At 45.1% G+C, this 19156-nt stretch overlaps 1 protein-coding gene across 3 annotated transcripts in view; it reads left to right on the top strand.

Moving 5' to 3' along the window:
• The window catches only part of ABR (ABR activator of RhoGEF and GTPase), a 1582060-nt gene that overhangs the window by 561920 nt on the left and 1000984 nt on the right, over window positions 1-19156 (top strand). For all 3 annotated transcript variants that reach the window (XM_069615233.1, XM_069615235.1, XM_069615234.1), the window contains exon 2: window positions 7951-8138. In XM_069615233.1, the coding sequence (XP_069471334.1) occupies window positions 7951-8138 (188 nt within the window). The remainder of the gene's footprint in view (window positions 1-7950; window positions 8139-19156) is intronic.

Here is a 19156-nt window from a genome sequence, read left to right as displayed (position 1 = left end):
TGGCTGGAAAGTTTTGAATAAATCATAACCATGGGCTCAACTCTGGGCAACCCTGCAGACCATCGATTTTCAGCCAACCAATCCATTACAGAAGAGAAACGACCATATGCAAATCAGGCTTGGTCCCCACCCGAAAGGGGTAGTCCAGTCCGAACTGCTAGGTCATATCCCTTCTGCATGAGAACACAGGCATCCCAAGACCCAAGCTACCCCTCACTGATGAGGCCCAATGAGGCTGAAACATGTTTGGGAATGCTTGTGGTCTTGTGCAAAATGCTTGTCACCAAGCCTGATTTGCATATTGTTTTTCCCCTTCTGTAATGGCTTGGCATGCAATGAACGATGGTCTGGAGGGTTGCCCAGAACAATGCCAGAGGTTAAGATTAATTGTAAACCTTCCAGCCATCACCCTTTTGTTTTGCTGTAGTTCTTGTATACACATGTGTATGTGACTTTCCTTAAACCAGGATTTGTTCTTTCATTTATCATGCATGTGTTTGACTTTCCTTGCACATTAAATGGATTTGTTTCTATCCATAACATGCACAGTTGTAAAAGTGCCTGCATGTAAGGCTTTCATTCTCTTTATATGTCAGGGCTGGAGATGTACTATTCTCCAGTAACAAATATTTAGTTGAAAATGATCTTCCCTTCCCCACTACACCTGAGTCTTCCTAGGCATTGAAAGACAGAAGAATGAGAGAATTTGCACTTTCACACAGTTCTTAATGAATCAAATTAATTCTTGCAACATGTATTTTGTCGCACAAACATAGAGACTATGCTATGGCTCTCCTCAGTGGCATTAACTGCATGATATCACTCCATGCAATAGCACCATGCATTTATACTATGACCCGATGTGGCTCTGCACCAATTCAAACCACTGCTTATATTTGTAAATAATACTTTTCACAGGCAACCCCACTCAAAGTGCCAGCCAAAATGTATTCAGTTAGTTTTTCAATACAATGCCAATTAGTTATTTAAAGGACGTCTCACTTTGCATTCAATAGATATATATGGAAACACATGGCATACATTTATCAACACCTGCATTTCTGTTTTTAAAGTGCACCCCCTTTGCATCCCCAGTCCTTTTATCCTCTCAGATTTTACCCTGTTTTCAAATTAGACAAGGTGAGGATTGGGGTGATTTACTTTTTTAGATGTACCTTCTTGTTTAGGGAAAACCAGCTAGGGACCCAGCCAGCCACACACCCTGCCATCAAATCTTCAATTCATGCTTTTTGGAACCAATCTGCATGCACCGACTGGTTATCCCTCTATGGGCTCTGCTGGCTTCTTTCTTGGAATAGACTGGCCTCATGGACTGGTCTGCCATCTGCTAGAGTCAGTTATCTTGCTGTGCTATCTCCAGTTAGTTCCCCTCCTGCCCCTTCCATGCCCAATATTCCATAATCCCTCTTATTGTATGGGCATCCCATTATATCTCCCTCTAATCCCACCCCGGGTTTGTCTCAGAGGAGTGTTTGTTTTCCACATGCCCACAAGGTGGGCAGGTGGGCATATCCTTTCTGAAGAGGATATTTTTGTTTTTATGCTCTAATTTCTGACTCATTTGTGCTACTTTGATAAGTTAAATTTCTAGTTTCTGCACATCAAGGCAAACATTTTGATATGTTACTTTATGGAATTCTGATAATTTCTGATGATCTTATGTGTTTGTGCCATTTTTGAGTGACTTCCCAAGTGACAACATATAATTCTGTTTTAAGATTCTGGAAGAGCTTACTTGTATCTACAAAATGTACAAATATGGCAGTCAATTGGATGTTTCTTTGCAGAGCACTACTAAATTTCATTTTTGCACAGTTGAAGAGAGATTTGTGTTTATGTAAAGACATTGGGATTTCTTTGGGGTGCACTGGCACAGTTCCCCACAAGAGGGCAGAAACAATACATCACCTAAATATTCTATCTTCATATGACCATTATTCATGTACATGGTCTTCGTTTACATATCTTCTATGCTCTTTAACCTTGACTAATCCAAGGCTTCTGGCTAATGCAGTGCATCTGAGTGTCTGTGACCCCTAATGCACTTTTTAGGAGTTCTTGTGAAATATATTCTGAGAAAGTAAGGCCTGTTTCATGAGTGAATACCTTAAGAAGATGTGTAGTGTTTACGTGGTCTGAAAGCATGCAATGAATCCAATCAAGAAGCGTCCTAGCTGGTCTTAAAAAGCAATCTACCCTGACCATAACCCGTAATTATCTTGTGACCATCTCCAACTGGACTGGAGGCCCTGAACTCTTCAGGTATCCGATTGTACGTGTGTGGGCTAAGCCATGCGTGGAAATGTAAAGACACAAAGTGTTACCAATTATGTTTCTTGACAGTTTTGAATTATAATGTTAATCACCAGGATCAGGCATGTCATTTCAAACCCCAAATGCAAGAACTCCAAGTACATAAATATGTGAGAAATGCATTGAACTGCAACATTGAGTCTAGTCCTATCACTCATAATGTTACTTTAGGTAAATACAATCTTGCAGTCCTAGAAAATACATGTAGTTTATGTTGTCAAACAATTTGCATGTTTGGTTCCCTGCGCTGGATCTTTTAGGCTCAGGAAATTGCCAAGAAGGCTGGTGTACTGCACAGCCATATTCAAGACCAGCTTTAATGACAATACATTTCTGATACTCTTTCTATTGGATGCATAATGGCTGAAAAAAATGTTACTGTGCATTGGAATTATGACGTCTGCCTTTGAAAAAAATTACTTCAACAGTTATTTTTCCAACATCTGGGTGCACATCACAATCTGACAGGTGTCCCTTTTTAACGTGACAGCTAGCAAAAAGGAAGACATCCCTGATAAGCTCCTCAGTCGGTACATCTTTTTTCTCTTGTTCTTGTCAGGAAGGCCTTTCTCATCTAATTCATTGTAGGCCCTGTGATTTTCTATCAAATATGCTATATGCCATAATGCAAGATATGCACTCAGAGCAGTATGAAAGGGAACAAATTTGTCGGCCTGTCCCTATTTCCAGTCATTGGTCTCTGCTTGTGTTGGTAAGCATTTCCCTGTTTGTGATTTGTACCACACTGAGATATTCTGCAGGTTTGAAGTTCTGTGCAAGCGTTTTGTAGCGTCTTTGTTTGGCTGGGATGGCATGGTAAGAGTTCCTATTGGCTCCTTCTTTCTGTAAGGGGTGGGCTCTGCCTGGCTGTGTCAAACTGACTTAGTGCCTCTACTGTAAGTTCTACCCTTATCTTACAGGACTGGTTATAGCAGTGTTCCTCATCTGCTAATATTTTCATCTTTCAGCATTAGGGCACCAGTGGTCAGGAAAATCTAGGATTGCGATATCCATTTCACTGTCTCTCATTGGGAGTTCCTGTGCTTTGTTTTATAGGACTTGAGCGGTTATGCAGGGTGGTGCTACTTCAGCTTTGCCTATCAGACTTTCCCTGTTGGTCATGTTTCCTTCTTTCTCATTGAGAGATTGCCTCAGCCAGCATTGCATGGGTTATGGAGGTGGGTGAGAGGGAGTGCGCTCGCTGGTTTGACCCATTCAGCAGAGGCCTCTATTTGAGCAACCCCTGGATGGTGGAAGTCCATCTCCTTATCGGCTGTCCTTGCTTTTTCAGAGAATTATCATTCCTGGAGGTTGGAAGCCTTGCACCTGCTGGTGCGCCTTGAGCCCTACGGTTTCAGGGGGCAGGTCCCGCCTGAACTATGTTAAGGTTGTGATGAATCTTCACTTTAACTCTGTCAGACCATCAAGTCTCCTTTTCCACAATATAGGCATGGGGGTTCTTGTGATGCAGTTGATCTGCTGCTCTGCAGTCACTTGCGCTTCTAAGAGAACTAGAAAACACAGTAATCGCGCACACTCCATTGTGGAGCAGGCTATATTCCCACCACTAGAGCTCAACCGGAATAATAGTATTCACTCACATAGAAATAATCAAACTTGTATGCAAAGAAAGATACCACGACTTGGCCTGGGTTTAAAACAGACTGCCCCATGTTTGTGGATCAAATTTAAATGGTGGGAAAGCGCAACTTGGAGTGCACCGTCTTCCATCTTCTGCCAAGATTGTGGCTCCGCAAACGGATGCCTAGGGACTCTTCACATTCAGGTTGGTGCAGCCCCCTTCCTTTATGGGGTTCAACCATATTGCTTCAAGGATCCAGCATGCTTGCCCTCCTCCAGCCCCCCGGCATACCCTGGGTAAAGTTTTGTCACTTATAAATTGGTTGTATTTCACTCAATAGGCCCATTCCATGACACAATAGAAGCTTACTGACCTAGTTAAGAGTTGACAGATACTGGTAATAGCATTGCCTGACTGGTCGGTTGCAGTAGCTCATTCTGCATACCCTGGTAGGTAGCCAAGTAAGACCCTACCAACCCTGGGGAAGTTGATGTCATTGGGTGCCTGAACTGCTACCCACACATCCTCTTCTCTGGTTGTGATAGTCAAACACGCTGCTGAGCAATAGCTCATCTAAGAGAGACGGATAGGGGAAAAAGTACTGTACTTGCCATGCGCCACCACCAAACCAGACCTTGGCGGAACGCAGCACAACCTTCTATTCAGGCATGAATAGATGATGCCCCTATGCCTGAGGGCAGGTCACGCTGTGCCTGGCCGTCCAACCCACCAGTCCCCTCCGGCCTAGAGGCTGCCTTTTTGGGGACTGGAGCATAATCTTTGTTTAATGTGGGCCAATGGCGAATAGTCCAATGCAAAGACTTGGAACTGTTTGGTTTGTTCTCATAAGGCAGGGGCTCTGATAATGGATGGCGATGAATTGGTCATGCTCTGATTAGGCACTGATGAGGTCGCTTGTCATAGTCCTTTACTCTCCCTCCTTTCAACTTAACTCTGCAGTGTTTGTCTGCAAACTTGTTGTGATGGCCACTGGATGTTCAGTGAGAGATTTGGTATAAATACCCTCATAGCCAGACCAGGGCATATACAGGTGTTAAACTGAAAGATCTAGCATGGTTGCCAGTTTCCTGGCTATGAACTTGACCTCGTAGGGTATTCACTTCAATTGGAATGTTCTGTGATAGTGTAGTAGCTTTCTCGAAAAGGGACTGAATGGGCCTGACCTCATTACATCAATATATCAATGAATTTAATTCAAACAATGGAAAGTCTTTGTAGTAGCAGTGACTGTCGTAGGATCATAAATATACAAAAAGATGCCATTTCCCTGGCCTTGCTGCCTGCCACTGCTTCTCTGCTGCCCTGTGCAGAGATTTGGGGGTAGAGAGGAGAGGATTCAAGAGAAAGTTGGTACAGGGTAAACGCAGCATGGAGACGAACGGTCCTGCTTGCACAACTTTGTCCGTAGGCAGTGGTTTTGTTGGTCAGACACTATTTTGTTTGATCACTTATAGATCATCAAACAGCTAAAGGCTTGCCATTCCTCTGCCAAAAAAAAAGGCGTTTCATTGGGCCACAATTGCCCAAATCTCATTGTTTGAAGCCTGTTAATCGATATTTGTACACGCTAAGCCAGTACTCGCCTGCATCTGAATTTTCGAGGTTGTGGGTAGCTTAACACTTACACCCTAGGGGCCTTTCTTTCCGAAGGATCCCACTAGTTTGGCTTCTAACTCAGAGAGCCATCTTGTCTGCTGCTTTGGGTCTAAGCAGGGGTGAGGAATAGGGCGAATAGCGTGCCGGAAGAATTACGGTTTTCTGATCTGCCTCACGGAACTTTCTACATAATATGTAGGACAACACCGGTTTACTTGACTGAGCAAAATGGGGAGAAGCTCCCCTCTTCCTAAGAGGATGCTGTCGATATCCGCTGGTTGGCGGCTGTGGGGGTCCTAGTCTGCTAGGGGTGTCCGTGCAGTGTATATAAAATGGCCCGGCTAGTAGACGAGGCCTCGTGTTACCCATCCCAGAGGCTTTACTACACATCAGGTAAGTTCCCGGAGTATCGGCCTGGCAGGAAATGCCAGACAACACATATTAATATGTTATCAGAGTTTCAAAGAAGGCAGATCGTGGGGAAATACCTGGTTCAACCCAGGGACGCACGTGTGCAAAGGTAGGATCGTGCATGCGAGCTCAGCCGCCAATCAAAGCTTAATAAAATCACGATTTACACTCACGGGCTTCCAACCGTACATGGTTCTTCATTGACACTGTTGCCTGACTAATTATTGCATGTGTACCGTTTCTTTTCTGCATCTTATTCGTGATCCCAAAAATCCCAGGCCACCCAACACCTTGGTCATGACTTGAGCTATGTAAACGAAGTAAATAAGTTGGCACTTAAGCAAGTTTTTTTTTCTTCACCAACTCTGAATCAAACCATGCGCCTGGTATCTGTTTAAGTTCAAACTTGTGTCGCAGATGCGTGTGGCAAAAAAGAGGCCATGACCCCAACCTCTAGGACTAACAATGAAGCAACAGGCCACACGCGTAAGAAAACTGCACCACGCTTGGTAGGTAAACAAGAGATCCTTTTTTAGTTTATAGAATCATGTTCATTAGACCATGTTCATTGAAAACAAACAGGGCCCTTTGGATAACACGTGTTTCAACACATCTGTGTCCTTTTCAAATCAGGGCGAATACAAACTACATTCCACGTTATATGTTCAACTTCCACGAACCAATAATTCCCGGGTTAAATCCACCTGCAAAGTTAGCGTTCTGTCTCCATGCGTCGGCTGGATCTCTTGTTTACCTACCAAGTGTGGCGCGGTTTTCTTACGTGTGCGGCCTGGTGCTTCATAAACAAATGTGCACTTAATAAAAATCTGCTGAATAATATACAATATGGATTGTGCATTTGACATAAATACTTTTGACCTTGGATGTATGTTCATGATGTGTATTGCATGTTATCGTGCCTTCTGTTTGTTATAAAATAGTGAACTTTTGACACACATATAACACATCTATGCACTTTCATGCAAAAATGAAGCGCCATGAAACCATGCGAGTGATAGCTGTCCGCTGTAAAACGCGCCTTTTGACATGTGTGAGTTGTGTTCATGATAAAGTCGGCGTTATAGACGGTATCAGCCTGTGTCTGCGTTTTGTACAGGTGCGCAGTGTAAGCTCTTGGAGTTTGAGGCCAGGTGCTTGGGGAATATTTTTGAAACGATCCTCCTCCCCACCCCCATCCCTTTATCTACCTCCCACACGATTGCCACCCAGGAGAAATCTGGGCACTGGTTCTGCCTTCATGATGTCACAGCACGGGGGCAGAGCTCAGGAAGTGACGTCACGCGCGAGCAGCCCATGCTGCCATGCACTGACCACGTGAGGGGAGGGAGCACGAGAGCAAGATTTAGAGACACCGAAAAGGAGGGAGACAGAGGAGAGCGCAGCGCAGAAGGGAGAGAGAGTGCGCCATGGACCAGAATAGCGCGGGGCCAGAGCCCCTCACCCCGGCACATCGCTTGAGTGGCAGCAGGGGAGTGTTTGCCACCCCAAACCCTCTCCAGGGCTGCGCTTGGGGGATGCCTGGCTTGCTTTCTCCATCACCACGCTCTGTTCTCCCAGCAACCCCTAGATGAAATGTTCACTGCGTGCTGAATGCAGCGGGTGGTCTGTGGGGAATCGTGCCGGCAGCTTCGGAGCGCTCTGCCTCGCTCTTTCTGTCACTCTCCCAACTCTTCTGCCCCCCTCTTTCTCTTCCCATTTCTTTCCCATTCCCTCTTTTCCCTTTCTTGACCCCTAACACTCACTTGCCTTTCTCCACCCCCTCCGTCTCTTTATTTTCTTGCCCCATCCTTCCACGTTATCCTAGCCCCCCTCACATCTCCCCCCCTCCTCCCGTTCCCCCCCGCCTCCCCCTCACCTGAACTTGGGCGCCTCGCCTCAGGTGCGCACCATGTCCGCCCGCCAGCGGCGCCCGGCGCCCACCTCGCGCCCGTCCCTGTCGGCGTTTATCGAAGGCGCTCACGGGCCTCTCTTGTTCCTCGTCGCAGATTTCAACTACGGCCCCGAGGGCTACGACGCCGACGGGCATGAGGAGCCGAAGCTGGCGCAGGAGGGCTCGGAGACCATGCCGTACATCGACGAGTCGCCCACCACGTCCCCGCAACTCAGCGCCCGCAGCCAGGACAGCGGCGACGGAGGGGTGTCGCCCACCCCCTCCGAGGGCCTGCTCCCCGGGGTAAGTCTGCACCCCTTTACTCAACTCTAACGTAGCCCCTTGCTGCTTCCATATTAGGCTAGATGTGTCTACATGTCTTCGTGCTGCTGCCTGTGCTAAATATATATTGTATCTGAGTCATTTGGCTTTTGAAAGTATTCACTCAGATGAGCCCCTTGGTTTCCAAATGTACCAAGAACCGAATTTATACACGCTATTTGTGAACGTTGCTAACACTGCCTAGCAACGGCAGAAATGACCCACTGTCTGCTTTGTTTTTTCCACCCGAGATACAAAAAAAAAGCCTCACTTTTCTCTCAAGCAGTTATTGCCCTGAGGATACAGTTAATGACACGTTTTTGTTTCATTTATGTCTGCTCGCCTTGTTGGCCTGCAACACATGCACTGACCGACCGCAAAGGTGGCACTGGGGCGTAAGAGCGGTCCACACTGTTGGTGTGTGGGGGTAGCACAGGAGTCAAATGGATGCAGGTGCCGCCAACACGCAGGTCTTTCAAGGGCCAGGCCAGGTGGGCCTCATAGCTGGGGAGAAGCTTGGCCCGGCTCCATGGCCGCCAGGGGGGTTGCCCAAAAGAACAGGGTTCGTGTGTGGCTTGAATATGTGAACACGAGGTGTCGGCACCATGCAGCTTGTTGTCAAAAATAAGGAAGGTGTGTGTACGTTTGGTGTTCTACAGATGTGTCCTGCAACTCTAGTGTCCCCGACCGGTGCTCGTGGGCCCACCACCGTGGCTGTCTCTTTAAAATGCAACAACTGCCAGTGTGGAGTCGGGCTCCTGCTTCCCGCCAATGGAAGCACCGGCCCCCAGTCAGCGGTGACAGTTGGGCCAGTGTGGAGTCGGGCCCCTGCTTCCCGCCAATGGAAGCACCGGCCCCCAGTCAGCGCTGAGTTGCCCATAGAGTGCGTCAGCGGGGAGAGGAGAGGCGCTGAGCTGCTGGAATGGGCTTCGCAGACTGCACGGGGCCACCTGCTTTCTTGGAATGCTTCGGCGGCCCAGAATCGGGGTTTGCCGCAGAGGTTTGTCCAGGGGAGTTGCTAGGTCTGGAAAAGACCCGGGGCTAAGCTGATGTCGGAACTGTTGGGGCTGGGGGGCTAGCTAGTCTTTTGGCTGTAGCTTCTGAGATTCTATCCGGGGCTACAACCAAAAGATCAGGGGCTATAGCACCCTTAGCCCCCCCTAGCAACGCCCCTGGGTTTGCCAATTTGGTGGCAAGAAATGTATTTCTTAAGTGCGTTTGGTGCATTCATTATTGTCTCATCAAGGAATGGGCAAGTCTTAGTCATTCAACGTTTTCTGCACTCTTTCATTTTAAAGACGCCTGCATTTCAGGCCCTGAAAGGAAAATGTCTTGCAATGGCGAGTGTGGTTTTAATTGTCAGATACACACATTACAGCAACTGTTTTTTTTTTTAGTACATCAGACCTTACTAAAGAGTTTGTGTTTCTGATTGCAAAGGTGGCCACTGCTATGCTTGTGGCATATCACCTCGAGTGGCCCCTGCAAGTGACTTCGTGGGAACCGGAGCTGGGTTCCGCGTCTGCTGAGACGGGTAACACTTACAGCGGGCACACATCTCTGCCATCACCTGAAATTCTCTTCGTGCTTGAAATATTACTCTGTGGCATGGCGTGTTCTCACAGAAAGTGGGGTGCCGAGGTGGTTCTCTGGGTGCCATGGTCAGGATGGCTTTTGTCACTGGACAGTATGGTTGTTTGGGGTTTTTAGGACTTGTGGTGAGACACGCGTCCCTCATTTCCCTATTGTGCCGTGTGATTGATGAGTTGTAAAAGGTTTGTAAATCGAAGGGATTTATTTGGCAGATCTGACGAGGAGATATTGCTGCAATGAGTAAGGGGTTTGTGTGGGACACAGTGTTTGTAATTCTATAATTGCTCTCAGAGGGAACCCGTGTAGTTGTGTTAGCACCAGGGCTACTGGGTGTTTTATTTGGGATGCAAACATTCCTTATATGTTGGCATGTGTACTCTCATGGAATCTAATACTAATGAGTGCCTCTGTGACTTAAAAAAAAGGATTCCTCAGGGATGCGTTCCAATGACACTCCACTGTAAGAGATCTCAATGGAAATCTCCTCAGGATAAAAAAGATGCTGGCTTTGAATGATTGAATCGGCACTAGAGTCTCAATGACAAACATGAAGAGTTAGAGGATTTCCCAATTTCAGATAAATCATTGGGATACTTGTTACCCTACCTCAGAAAGTTTCCAGGCCCTACTTGGAGGATGAACTTCCTGAGGCTACGCATGAATCTATATGTAACCCGTGACTGTAATCTCTGTGACGAGAAGGTACGTCAAAACACCGAACACTTTTTAATCGCATGTACGGGTACTAGACAGTTGAGTCGTTCATTTTACCCGCTTTGTCCATCATATTGTTTGGCTCGATTCCAATGAGTTTTGGAATCTATTGTGCGCAGGAAGAAGAACCTTCTTATCCCTTAAAGATTTGCATTTTTGAAAAAAAGAACAAACCCATCATCGGTGTATGCAAAATGTTCAATTGAGAAATGTAATTGCCAGTTCAATGTTTTTTTAGCCTGTGATGAACTTTTCTTCTATTTTATTTTCTTTTCTTTTTCTTTCTGTGCTTTACTCTAAGAATTGAATTACATTTTATGTAAAAGTTATTTTACAGATTGTATTGATGAATGTATTGCTTTCTTAAAGGTTTTATTTTTGTGTACTTGTGAAAAGTCAAAAATTGACTAACAACAAAAATTCATCCAGTTGGTAATCTTGTACGATGAAGCGGAGAGGTTTTGGCATTGATTAGGATAACCACTGTGGCTGAGGGTGCTAGAAAGTATGCTTCCTTGCCAGCAGCTCTTATATGGGTTTTAATTTGTGCCATTTTCCAAAATAATAAACCGTGCCTCGCCCCTCCTTCACATCTGATGCAGAACATCTGATGGCGTAGACAAACTTAAAACGTTTCATGCAGGCCTTTCAAGCACATGACCTTGGTGTGCCTGGTCCCTCTACATGTCTGTCTCGAATCGCCCACTGTCTGTTCTGGTTTCTCTTAAGAAAAGTCTCCAACTGCTTCCTCCACGTGACACGTCTTGATTTAGGTGGGTTTGTCACTGTCCGATTATCGTTTTGTTGCTTGGGGGGGGGGGTGTGTTTCTGTCCCTCAACAACGTTTTCTTTGATCTTGGTTGGAGAACAGTATTCTGTCGCCGTTTACTTACACTGGTGTTGTAGCCTATTAATAACTTATTTGTGTTAGGCCGGTTACTCGGTCATCGGGATTCTAGAACAACCCGCTCCTCAGGGCTGGTCTGAGCATGGCTTCTGGGTCCTCTCATGCCTGTTTCAAAGGCAATGCCTTGAGATGTTTTGTTGGTTTCCAAATTAAGGCCCACACCAAGGCTTCAACTGCTACATCATTGCACAACATATTCACACCCTACTTTGCCACAGAGCTGCCTTGAGTCAGTCACTGGGCAGGTAGCTTCACATGACTGTTCACCCCATCTCCCTTCCTGGTTTCTGTACCCCACAATCGGTTCTGGTGAGTCCTTGAGTCCTGAGGTTGATGGTGGAAGTTAAATCCCTCAAACGGGGCTGTTCTTTCTTCAGGCCCCCCATACAATCTTTATATGCGGAGAACACGGTCACCGTTAAGTTCCCAGTTCACAATGGTGCAGAGACCCCCTTCGCTTACCAAGTTCTGGTAAAATTCACAAGTACAAAAAGCTTACAAAGAGAATGGGGGGGGGGAAATGGCATTGCCCAACTATTACTGGGTGTGGTTTACTACTTTTCGAGTGACGGCCCTGCTGCTTCCGGCAAGTTCTTCTGAATCACATCAATCCCTACTGGAGTGTCATTCTCCTACTCCAATACATAGCCTTTTGATGAGAATTATTCAGGGTGTCCATGGCAGGACTCTAGAGTTCACGCTTGGTTGATGCTCGGAAACCTCTGCGTTGCTCATCAGACGCGAGTCTCGTCCATCTCCAAACGGGAGGACCCTTCTAGCCCATCTGTTGGCAAAGCATTTTCTGAAATCAATTGTTTGCAACATTAGTGTAAGAAATCGCCCCTTTTGTGGGATGTTGTTCTTGAGGCAAACCAAAAGGACTCAACAGTGTCCCTAGTCTTTCCTTTGATAACATGGTGAAAGTTAAAGGCTCACACACCAAAAGGTGTGAGGGGTGCAACCAGTCACAAGCTCGAGAACAAAACAGTAAAAGATAACCCCGTCCACACCAGTTCTATAAAATATCCACATTTATTATCGGAGTACCATAAAATAGATTAGAAGGTAAAACGCACAACACAAAGGAGACTCACTTTAAAATAGCCTCAAGCGTTCCCACGAGGGCAGAGGGATTACAGTTAACGTGTAACTATTGGGGCGAGTGGGGTAATGTTAATCGCAGAAGAATGTCAAAACATGAGAAAAAAAGGATCCTCTCTGGCATGGAGCTAAAATCTCAACAGAAAGGCTGTGTTCACTGTGTGTTCCACAAAGTTTGGCAGCCCTGCTGATTCCTGCTTTTATGATGAAACGGCTCATGTCGGCCTCAAGCTGTTCCAGTTCCCGGTGAATTGTCTGCCTCGCTGGACAGGCGCAGGGACGTTGGTCCTTCGCTGGTTTCTTCTGCTGTTTCAGGGGGACTCAAAACACCTGGCACCTCTGAATGGGTGTACTGCCCTGCAGATTCTACAGCTCCTTTAGTGCCCTTTGTTGTAGGCACTTGCTCTGGCCCACTGGACCCGAGTCTTCCCGGTGCAGCCTACGCAGGGGAAGTACCATCGGCTTTCACAGCAAGGCAGGTATGTCCCAGTCCATTAAAAAAAAAAAACCTTCATAAGGGATAACTGGGGTAGGCTGCCCCCGACACTTGGTAATCAGTCTCATTGCAAAGAGGGAGACTGTTCGTTCAGAGTCGGCTGCTTCCAGGCAGTTGTGCCGTGCCAATGCAGGGGGCAATGCATCAGAATCAAAGCTGATGAGGCAAAGTCATCCCTGCAGTTCCAAACCCAACAGTGTTGGTGCTTTCACCAGCACATCTACTTAAATACTCTGGCTACGGACAGTCATCTATCCTAGCTTGCCCCTACCTGGTGTGTTCTCCCATCTATCGATGACCCTTTGCTTCCTGGCTACACTATTTATCCCACCCATCATCCTATAAGAGTGAGGTGTTGAGTATTCAATACCCCCTCCCTAGTATCTACCCCTTCCCGCAGGTAGGTGATGCCTGCTATCTCGGGCCTGGCACAGCCTCACTTGAGGAGCGTGGAGCAGGCTGTCAATGTATGGCCATGCTTCCTCTGAGTCTGCCTTCAGAGCAACTAGAGATAATCTGCATCAAGTCTGGTACATCCCCACCCCCGACTCTCCTCAAGTCACTTTTCCTGGTTACATTGTGTAAGAATCCACTGTGGCTGGTGATTATACTTTGGAACCAAATTGTCAGAAATTTGATTCCAGATTGGGTCACATCCTGAATTCATCAATTCACCTGGAAAGTTAATTTGTAGCTGCTGCCATCAGAAAAAATATAGATTTGTGAGTATTCTCCAGTTTATTAAAGAGGCAAACCCATGTCCTATTGGACTCCTTGGGAAATCCTGAAACTGCACCAACAATGCCGGCTAGGAAGCAAAATAATGCCCTTTCCTTTCCATAACCTAATTTTTTGAGAAAACCTATCTGCGCCCTGATGCCTGTGGGCTCTGGCGCACTGCAAAGAACCATTTTTAGCACTCCAGTCCCCCAGTCACTGCAGCAGCCTGTAAGCCTATGTTGGGTAACCGAAGTCTGCCCACTAAAACAACCATTCTTCAGGTACTCCTTATACAAGGCTCCAACATCAGGATTTGGCCTATTGCAAAAAACGTGCATGCCAAGGTCAGTATTGTGAGGCTATATTATCCTAGTGCAATATCACTCTTTCTCTCTGGCCGGCCCCCCTTGGCCATGCGCCTCCACTTATCAACGAGGCAAAAAACCTAGGGGTCATCTTCGACTTCACTCTATCATTCACAACTTACTTCACGGACATCTCTAAAAATTCCCACTACCAACTTCACCTTCTCAGGGGTATCCTACCTTTTCTCACCTCCCCCAGAGGCTCACTGTCTCCAGAGCCCTGGTCCTCTCTAGACTGGACTCCTGCAACAACCTCTTTCTCAACCTGAATCTTCTACCCTCCGTCCTCTTAAACTCATACAGAACAGAACCGTAAAACTTATCCCTGACCTCTGCGGGTGAGCCGCTTCCCCAAGCAGAGACTTGGCGGGGAGATCTTTATCCACTGCATGTACCTCCCTCTGGAATAGCCTCCCTACCTCTCTCTGCCTCCAGCCAGACCTCCTTAGCGTCCGAGCTCCCCTAAATATAACATACCCATAGCAGCAAAAAAAAAAGTTTTTGGCAGGATTATTTTAGGTACACAGGAAGTCGCATTTTTTTTCTCCAGCTGTCCAGTAAGCTGTCTCCACAAGTGAGCAAGGGTACTGCATCACTAACTGGTCAAGAACGAGAACTGTCCACGGTTGTGGGTGCCTGTACATGAATCGTGTTAAATGGCTATTCACCCCAGCCCTTTGTGAGTGTTCCGTTATTAGCAGAAGGGTCCTTCAGTTTAATTCCCTGCTGTCTTGTCGGATCCAGGATTTTCGATACCCTCATACAGTTAATCTTGAGGCACTCGTCTACCTCCATCACCAACAGTGGAATACTTTAGCCAGCTTTTTTTAGATATCCGTGAACATTTTGGAGAAGAAAAAAAAACGAATGGATAAATTACCTAAATTCTTTGCCTGAAAACGAAAATTACTTTTAGATTTTTAAACTTTTTCTTTCAATAATGCGGGTGGAGTTCCCCCCCCCCCTCCCCACCGCTCCACTGACCCTAACTTATACCCTTACCCCACCCGACCTATAATTTACTATACAAACGCCAAAAACCTACCATTTTCGGTCACAAATTATTTTCCTTCAGTTTGTTTGCATTCGTTTTTTTTCAACGGACTCAGCTTTTTCTAGTTACACCACTGAATCTTATTTGTTAGCGACTTCTAAGACAAAATAATTGCTTAATTACTGGTTGGCTCCTTTTCTTCCTACAAGATCCTATTCCCTCAAACGCTCTAAAGTAGATCATGCAGTCGCTATTCAGAAGCTTTTCACACTAGTCAGGACAAGTCCCATACAATTATAATTGTTCTTTTATAACGTTCTTAATACTCGAACAGTTTCTAACCACGAGACCAGGGTTCAAACCTGTGTTGCTATGCATTGTCTTGTTTCCAAGACAAACACGCTGCCCCTGAGCTATCCTCCGGGACCATACAGGAATCGCCCTTTTACCCCGGCCTTGACAGACCATCCAAACATTTTCAGCACCTATGTGTCATTCGTCCTGCTTGATCAGCTTCCAGGTTAGTTGTGAGCTGTTTCTGCTGCTTTGGGCAGGGGAAAGAAGTGTCCAGTGCTTGAAGCTTCTTCAGTTCTCAACAAATGTGTGCAATCTTGAGAATCCCAAGAAAGGAAGACCTAGCAGAAGGGAATTCTGCCACTTTGGCAGAAACAAAAATAACATCTATGATGATTGGTGCAATAAAAAAATGGAGCCTTGGGCCATTTTGTATGCTTTTTTTTTATTTTTAATTTTTTTTAATTTTTTTTTTCCGGCTGAGAAATTCTGCTTTCAGGCTTACTTTAAAAAAGCAACGCATTGATGACACTCGTGTGCAGCTTTCTGTGCTATGTCATCTACATTCCTCGGATGTGCATGCTTTTAAAAGCTTACCTTTTGTGTTAGGATTTACACAGTCAAGTTATAGTTCTTCCTTAAATTGTAAATCTTGATTCTCTTATTCAACCGATTTAATTTGTTGAAGTTTAAGTCCACAATTGTGACCAAGACTCTGGGCAGAATTTCCTCATTTGTCAGGCTGTCCAAATACCAGCACCTCCTGCCTGGACAGCTTTTTATTGAAAATAAAGAGTAACAGAATGGCATCTCCTGTGTATGGCACGGATTAGTAGGGGAGTCAGTCTTCCACAAAACAATAATTTAATTTAATGTTTAACTTGAGTCCTTTCATACCAAATCCTTGCCTATTGTCAATAGGCTTAGTACCACGTCAGTACAGATTTAACTAAATTGAAAAAACCATCCTTAACATATGTAGTCTCACCACATGTATAATGTGGTGTACACAATTTCGATTAGACACTACATGAACAGTGCAGCTGGAGAACATTTATAACACAATTACTCTATACACTTAAAAAATATATATTCTTTCAGGTTGAAGAGTAGCAACTGGAAGCATTCCAAATTAAATACCTGGTAACCCTGGTGCTAACAAACTACACGGGTTCCATCAGAGAATTTACAAACCCTCTGCCTCACACAAACCCCACCCTCCTCCTAGCAGCAAGATCTCCTCTCCATATTTGCCAAATAAATCCTTTTGATGTGCTGTGAGGAATTCGACCACCTGCACGGTGGGTGTGCGCTCACCTGGGGCTTTTTTTAAATTGAATTATGGTGGGTCAACCTGTGTGGAGCTAATCTGCACATATTTTCCTTTGCTCACTGCACAGCAAAAACATTGACCTGTGGATTCTTGGTGGACACAGCCTACAGACATGAACCATACTGTCGTATTTCAGTTGTGATATGACGGCCAGAATTACACCCGTCATCTCAGAAGTGGGGAGGGCCAATCCATGGCCGGCCTAACTAACAAGGCCCCATGAATCCGCCCTTTCCCTTTGTTTAGGCTGTGCTGCTGGTGGCAGCTTTGCATACTAACATAGAAACTGATATTCATCCCTGGACCACTGGTGCCTGGAAGTTGATTCATCACATGTGCAAACCTTCTACAACTCATCAATCGCAATACACATTTGGGAAAGGAGGGACATATTTCTCACCTTAAGGCCCAAAAACCGCAAACTACCATACGGTCCAGCGACAAAATCCATCCTGACCCTTGAACGTAGAGAACCATATCTCCCCACTTTCCGCGAGGAAACGCCATGCCACCCAGTACTATCACAAGCATTAGGCATGAACAGAATTTCCGGTGATGGCGGAGATGTTCCTGGAGTGTTTTCTGTTTTTCATGTGCGTGCTATGTTTTACCCATCTCAACAGATGCTGAATCCAGCTTCGGTTCCCACAAAGTAACTTACATGGATAAGCAGTGGGCACGACGAGGATACCACAAACATGTCAGATTGAAGACGGGTTACAAAAATGGGAGATCTTTCTCCAACACTACCAAACAGCAGGAACCTCTCAAACAAGAGTCCATGGCTCACCCTCCAAAGAATGTTTACCAGCATTTATCAACCGCAAATGTAATTTCTACTAAAACATCTGTGCACAAGGAAAAACACTAATGTAATTAAATTTAAATTATTTAAACAAAAAGCATACGTAATCATGCAGGTGGAATACGTTTCCCTGAAACAAATAACCCTTTGGTCTTAATACAGTGCAAGTCATGTGTGATACCATGGCACATTTGTTTAGCTGTACTGCACCTCCATCCAATGAACACATGGAGCAAATTGACGGATGAAATTCCTGTAGGGAGAAGTGGATTCAAAGATCCGTGTTGAAGTTCCTGCAAGTATTTCTTAGTTGTACCCACCGCAGAGGAGGAATGCAGAACTTCTGCTTTTGGAAAACGTAGCTGTGCCATTGTAGGGTTTTTCCCTTTTCCCTTTTTCAATATGTCCAGCTACTAAACATCTCTGGTCACACCTTTCTCTAACTACATTTATCTCCAGTTAAATTTCACCTGAGGTTTAGTTTCACAACCAGCATGTGCTTTGATGAAACACAGAACAGTGCTAGTATCGGAGGCCGGCAAATTATATTCATGTACTCTTTTCTTTGTTTAGTATTTTATTTTTTTTGGTTTTTTTTTGCTACAGAATGTGGTATGTTTTATGTCAGATCATCATTGTAGTTTCTACGGTGTAGGCACCTTCTTGTGTGTAGCTAGGAATTTCCGGAAGTCTTGAGCCGTTTTTATGAGTTTGTTTAATTATCTCTCCTATTTCTGCTCCTTTGTGTGTTGGCGGGTGGAGATGGAAATAAATTGCATACTTTTTGTCTAGTGATAGTATAAGCCGTTTTTTGGATAATCTTATTTTAGGATTGTAGGGAGACATGGCACTTCAAATGATTTTTGGTCCATTTTTAAATATTGTAAAAAATGCATTTTGGGTTTACAAGAAATCGCTTCTTTGTATGTTTGACATGTTTATTTAAAAGTTAATTGAACATGTTTTTAGCTTAACCTGGGATGTAGAGTGTTGTGTTAAAAACTTTTTTTTTTTTTTTACATTTCCCTCATTGAGGTGTTTATTTGCAAGGTTACAAGAAAGGGACTGTAAAGACTGGAGGGGGCTGTCTGTACTTCTGCTCTCTATATGGTAGAGGAAAGGCACAGAGGACCCCAGCCAATATTCTCTATTCGGTAGCTATGGTCGAGCAATCGAGGCCTAGCTTATCAGGAGGTGATGCAGGCTGGTTCTTAAGTACAGTGTAGTTCCCAAGCCCCCACAAAGGAATGTCCACACACTGTATTACTGAAAATACATATAATATTCAAGGTTATGTACACTATCACAATAACTCACTTTGTGATTCAGAAAATCAGCAATAGTAAATATATACAGTTCTACAGTGGTACCACAGATATTATTAGATCTCATTAAAGTGCATCAACTATACTGACAAAATGTCACACAGATCAATAAAGAGGAAACCAACAGTAGAGAGAGTAAGGAAAGCAAAATGGTTGAACAATTTGCAGATTACTGGCCCCTACCACTAGACACAGTTCTGTGTGGAAATCCCACCCCCCCCCAACCTGGGCAACCTGTAAAATAAAGATAAAGGCCCAGTCCATATATTGATCAATAGTCTTATTCTCTCCTATGTTTAACCCCCCCAGTGTACCTGGTGGAGCAAAGTTCTTCGAAGAAGCATCAATGGATC

The sequence above is a fragment of the Ambystoma mexicanum genome, chromosome 9 (genome assembly GCF_040938575.1).
Source record: "Ambystoma mexicanum isolate Mex_15411 chromosome 9, UKY_AmexF1_1, whole genome shotgun sequence".
Classification (NCBI taxonomy): Eukaryota; Metazoa; Chordata; class Amphibia; order Caudata; family Ambystomatidae; genus Ambystoma; species Ambystoma mexicanum.
This window is presented reverse-complemented; position numbering and strand designations above follow the sequence as displayed.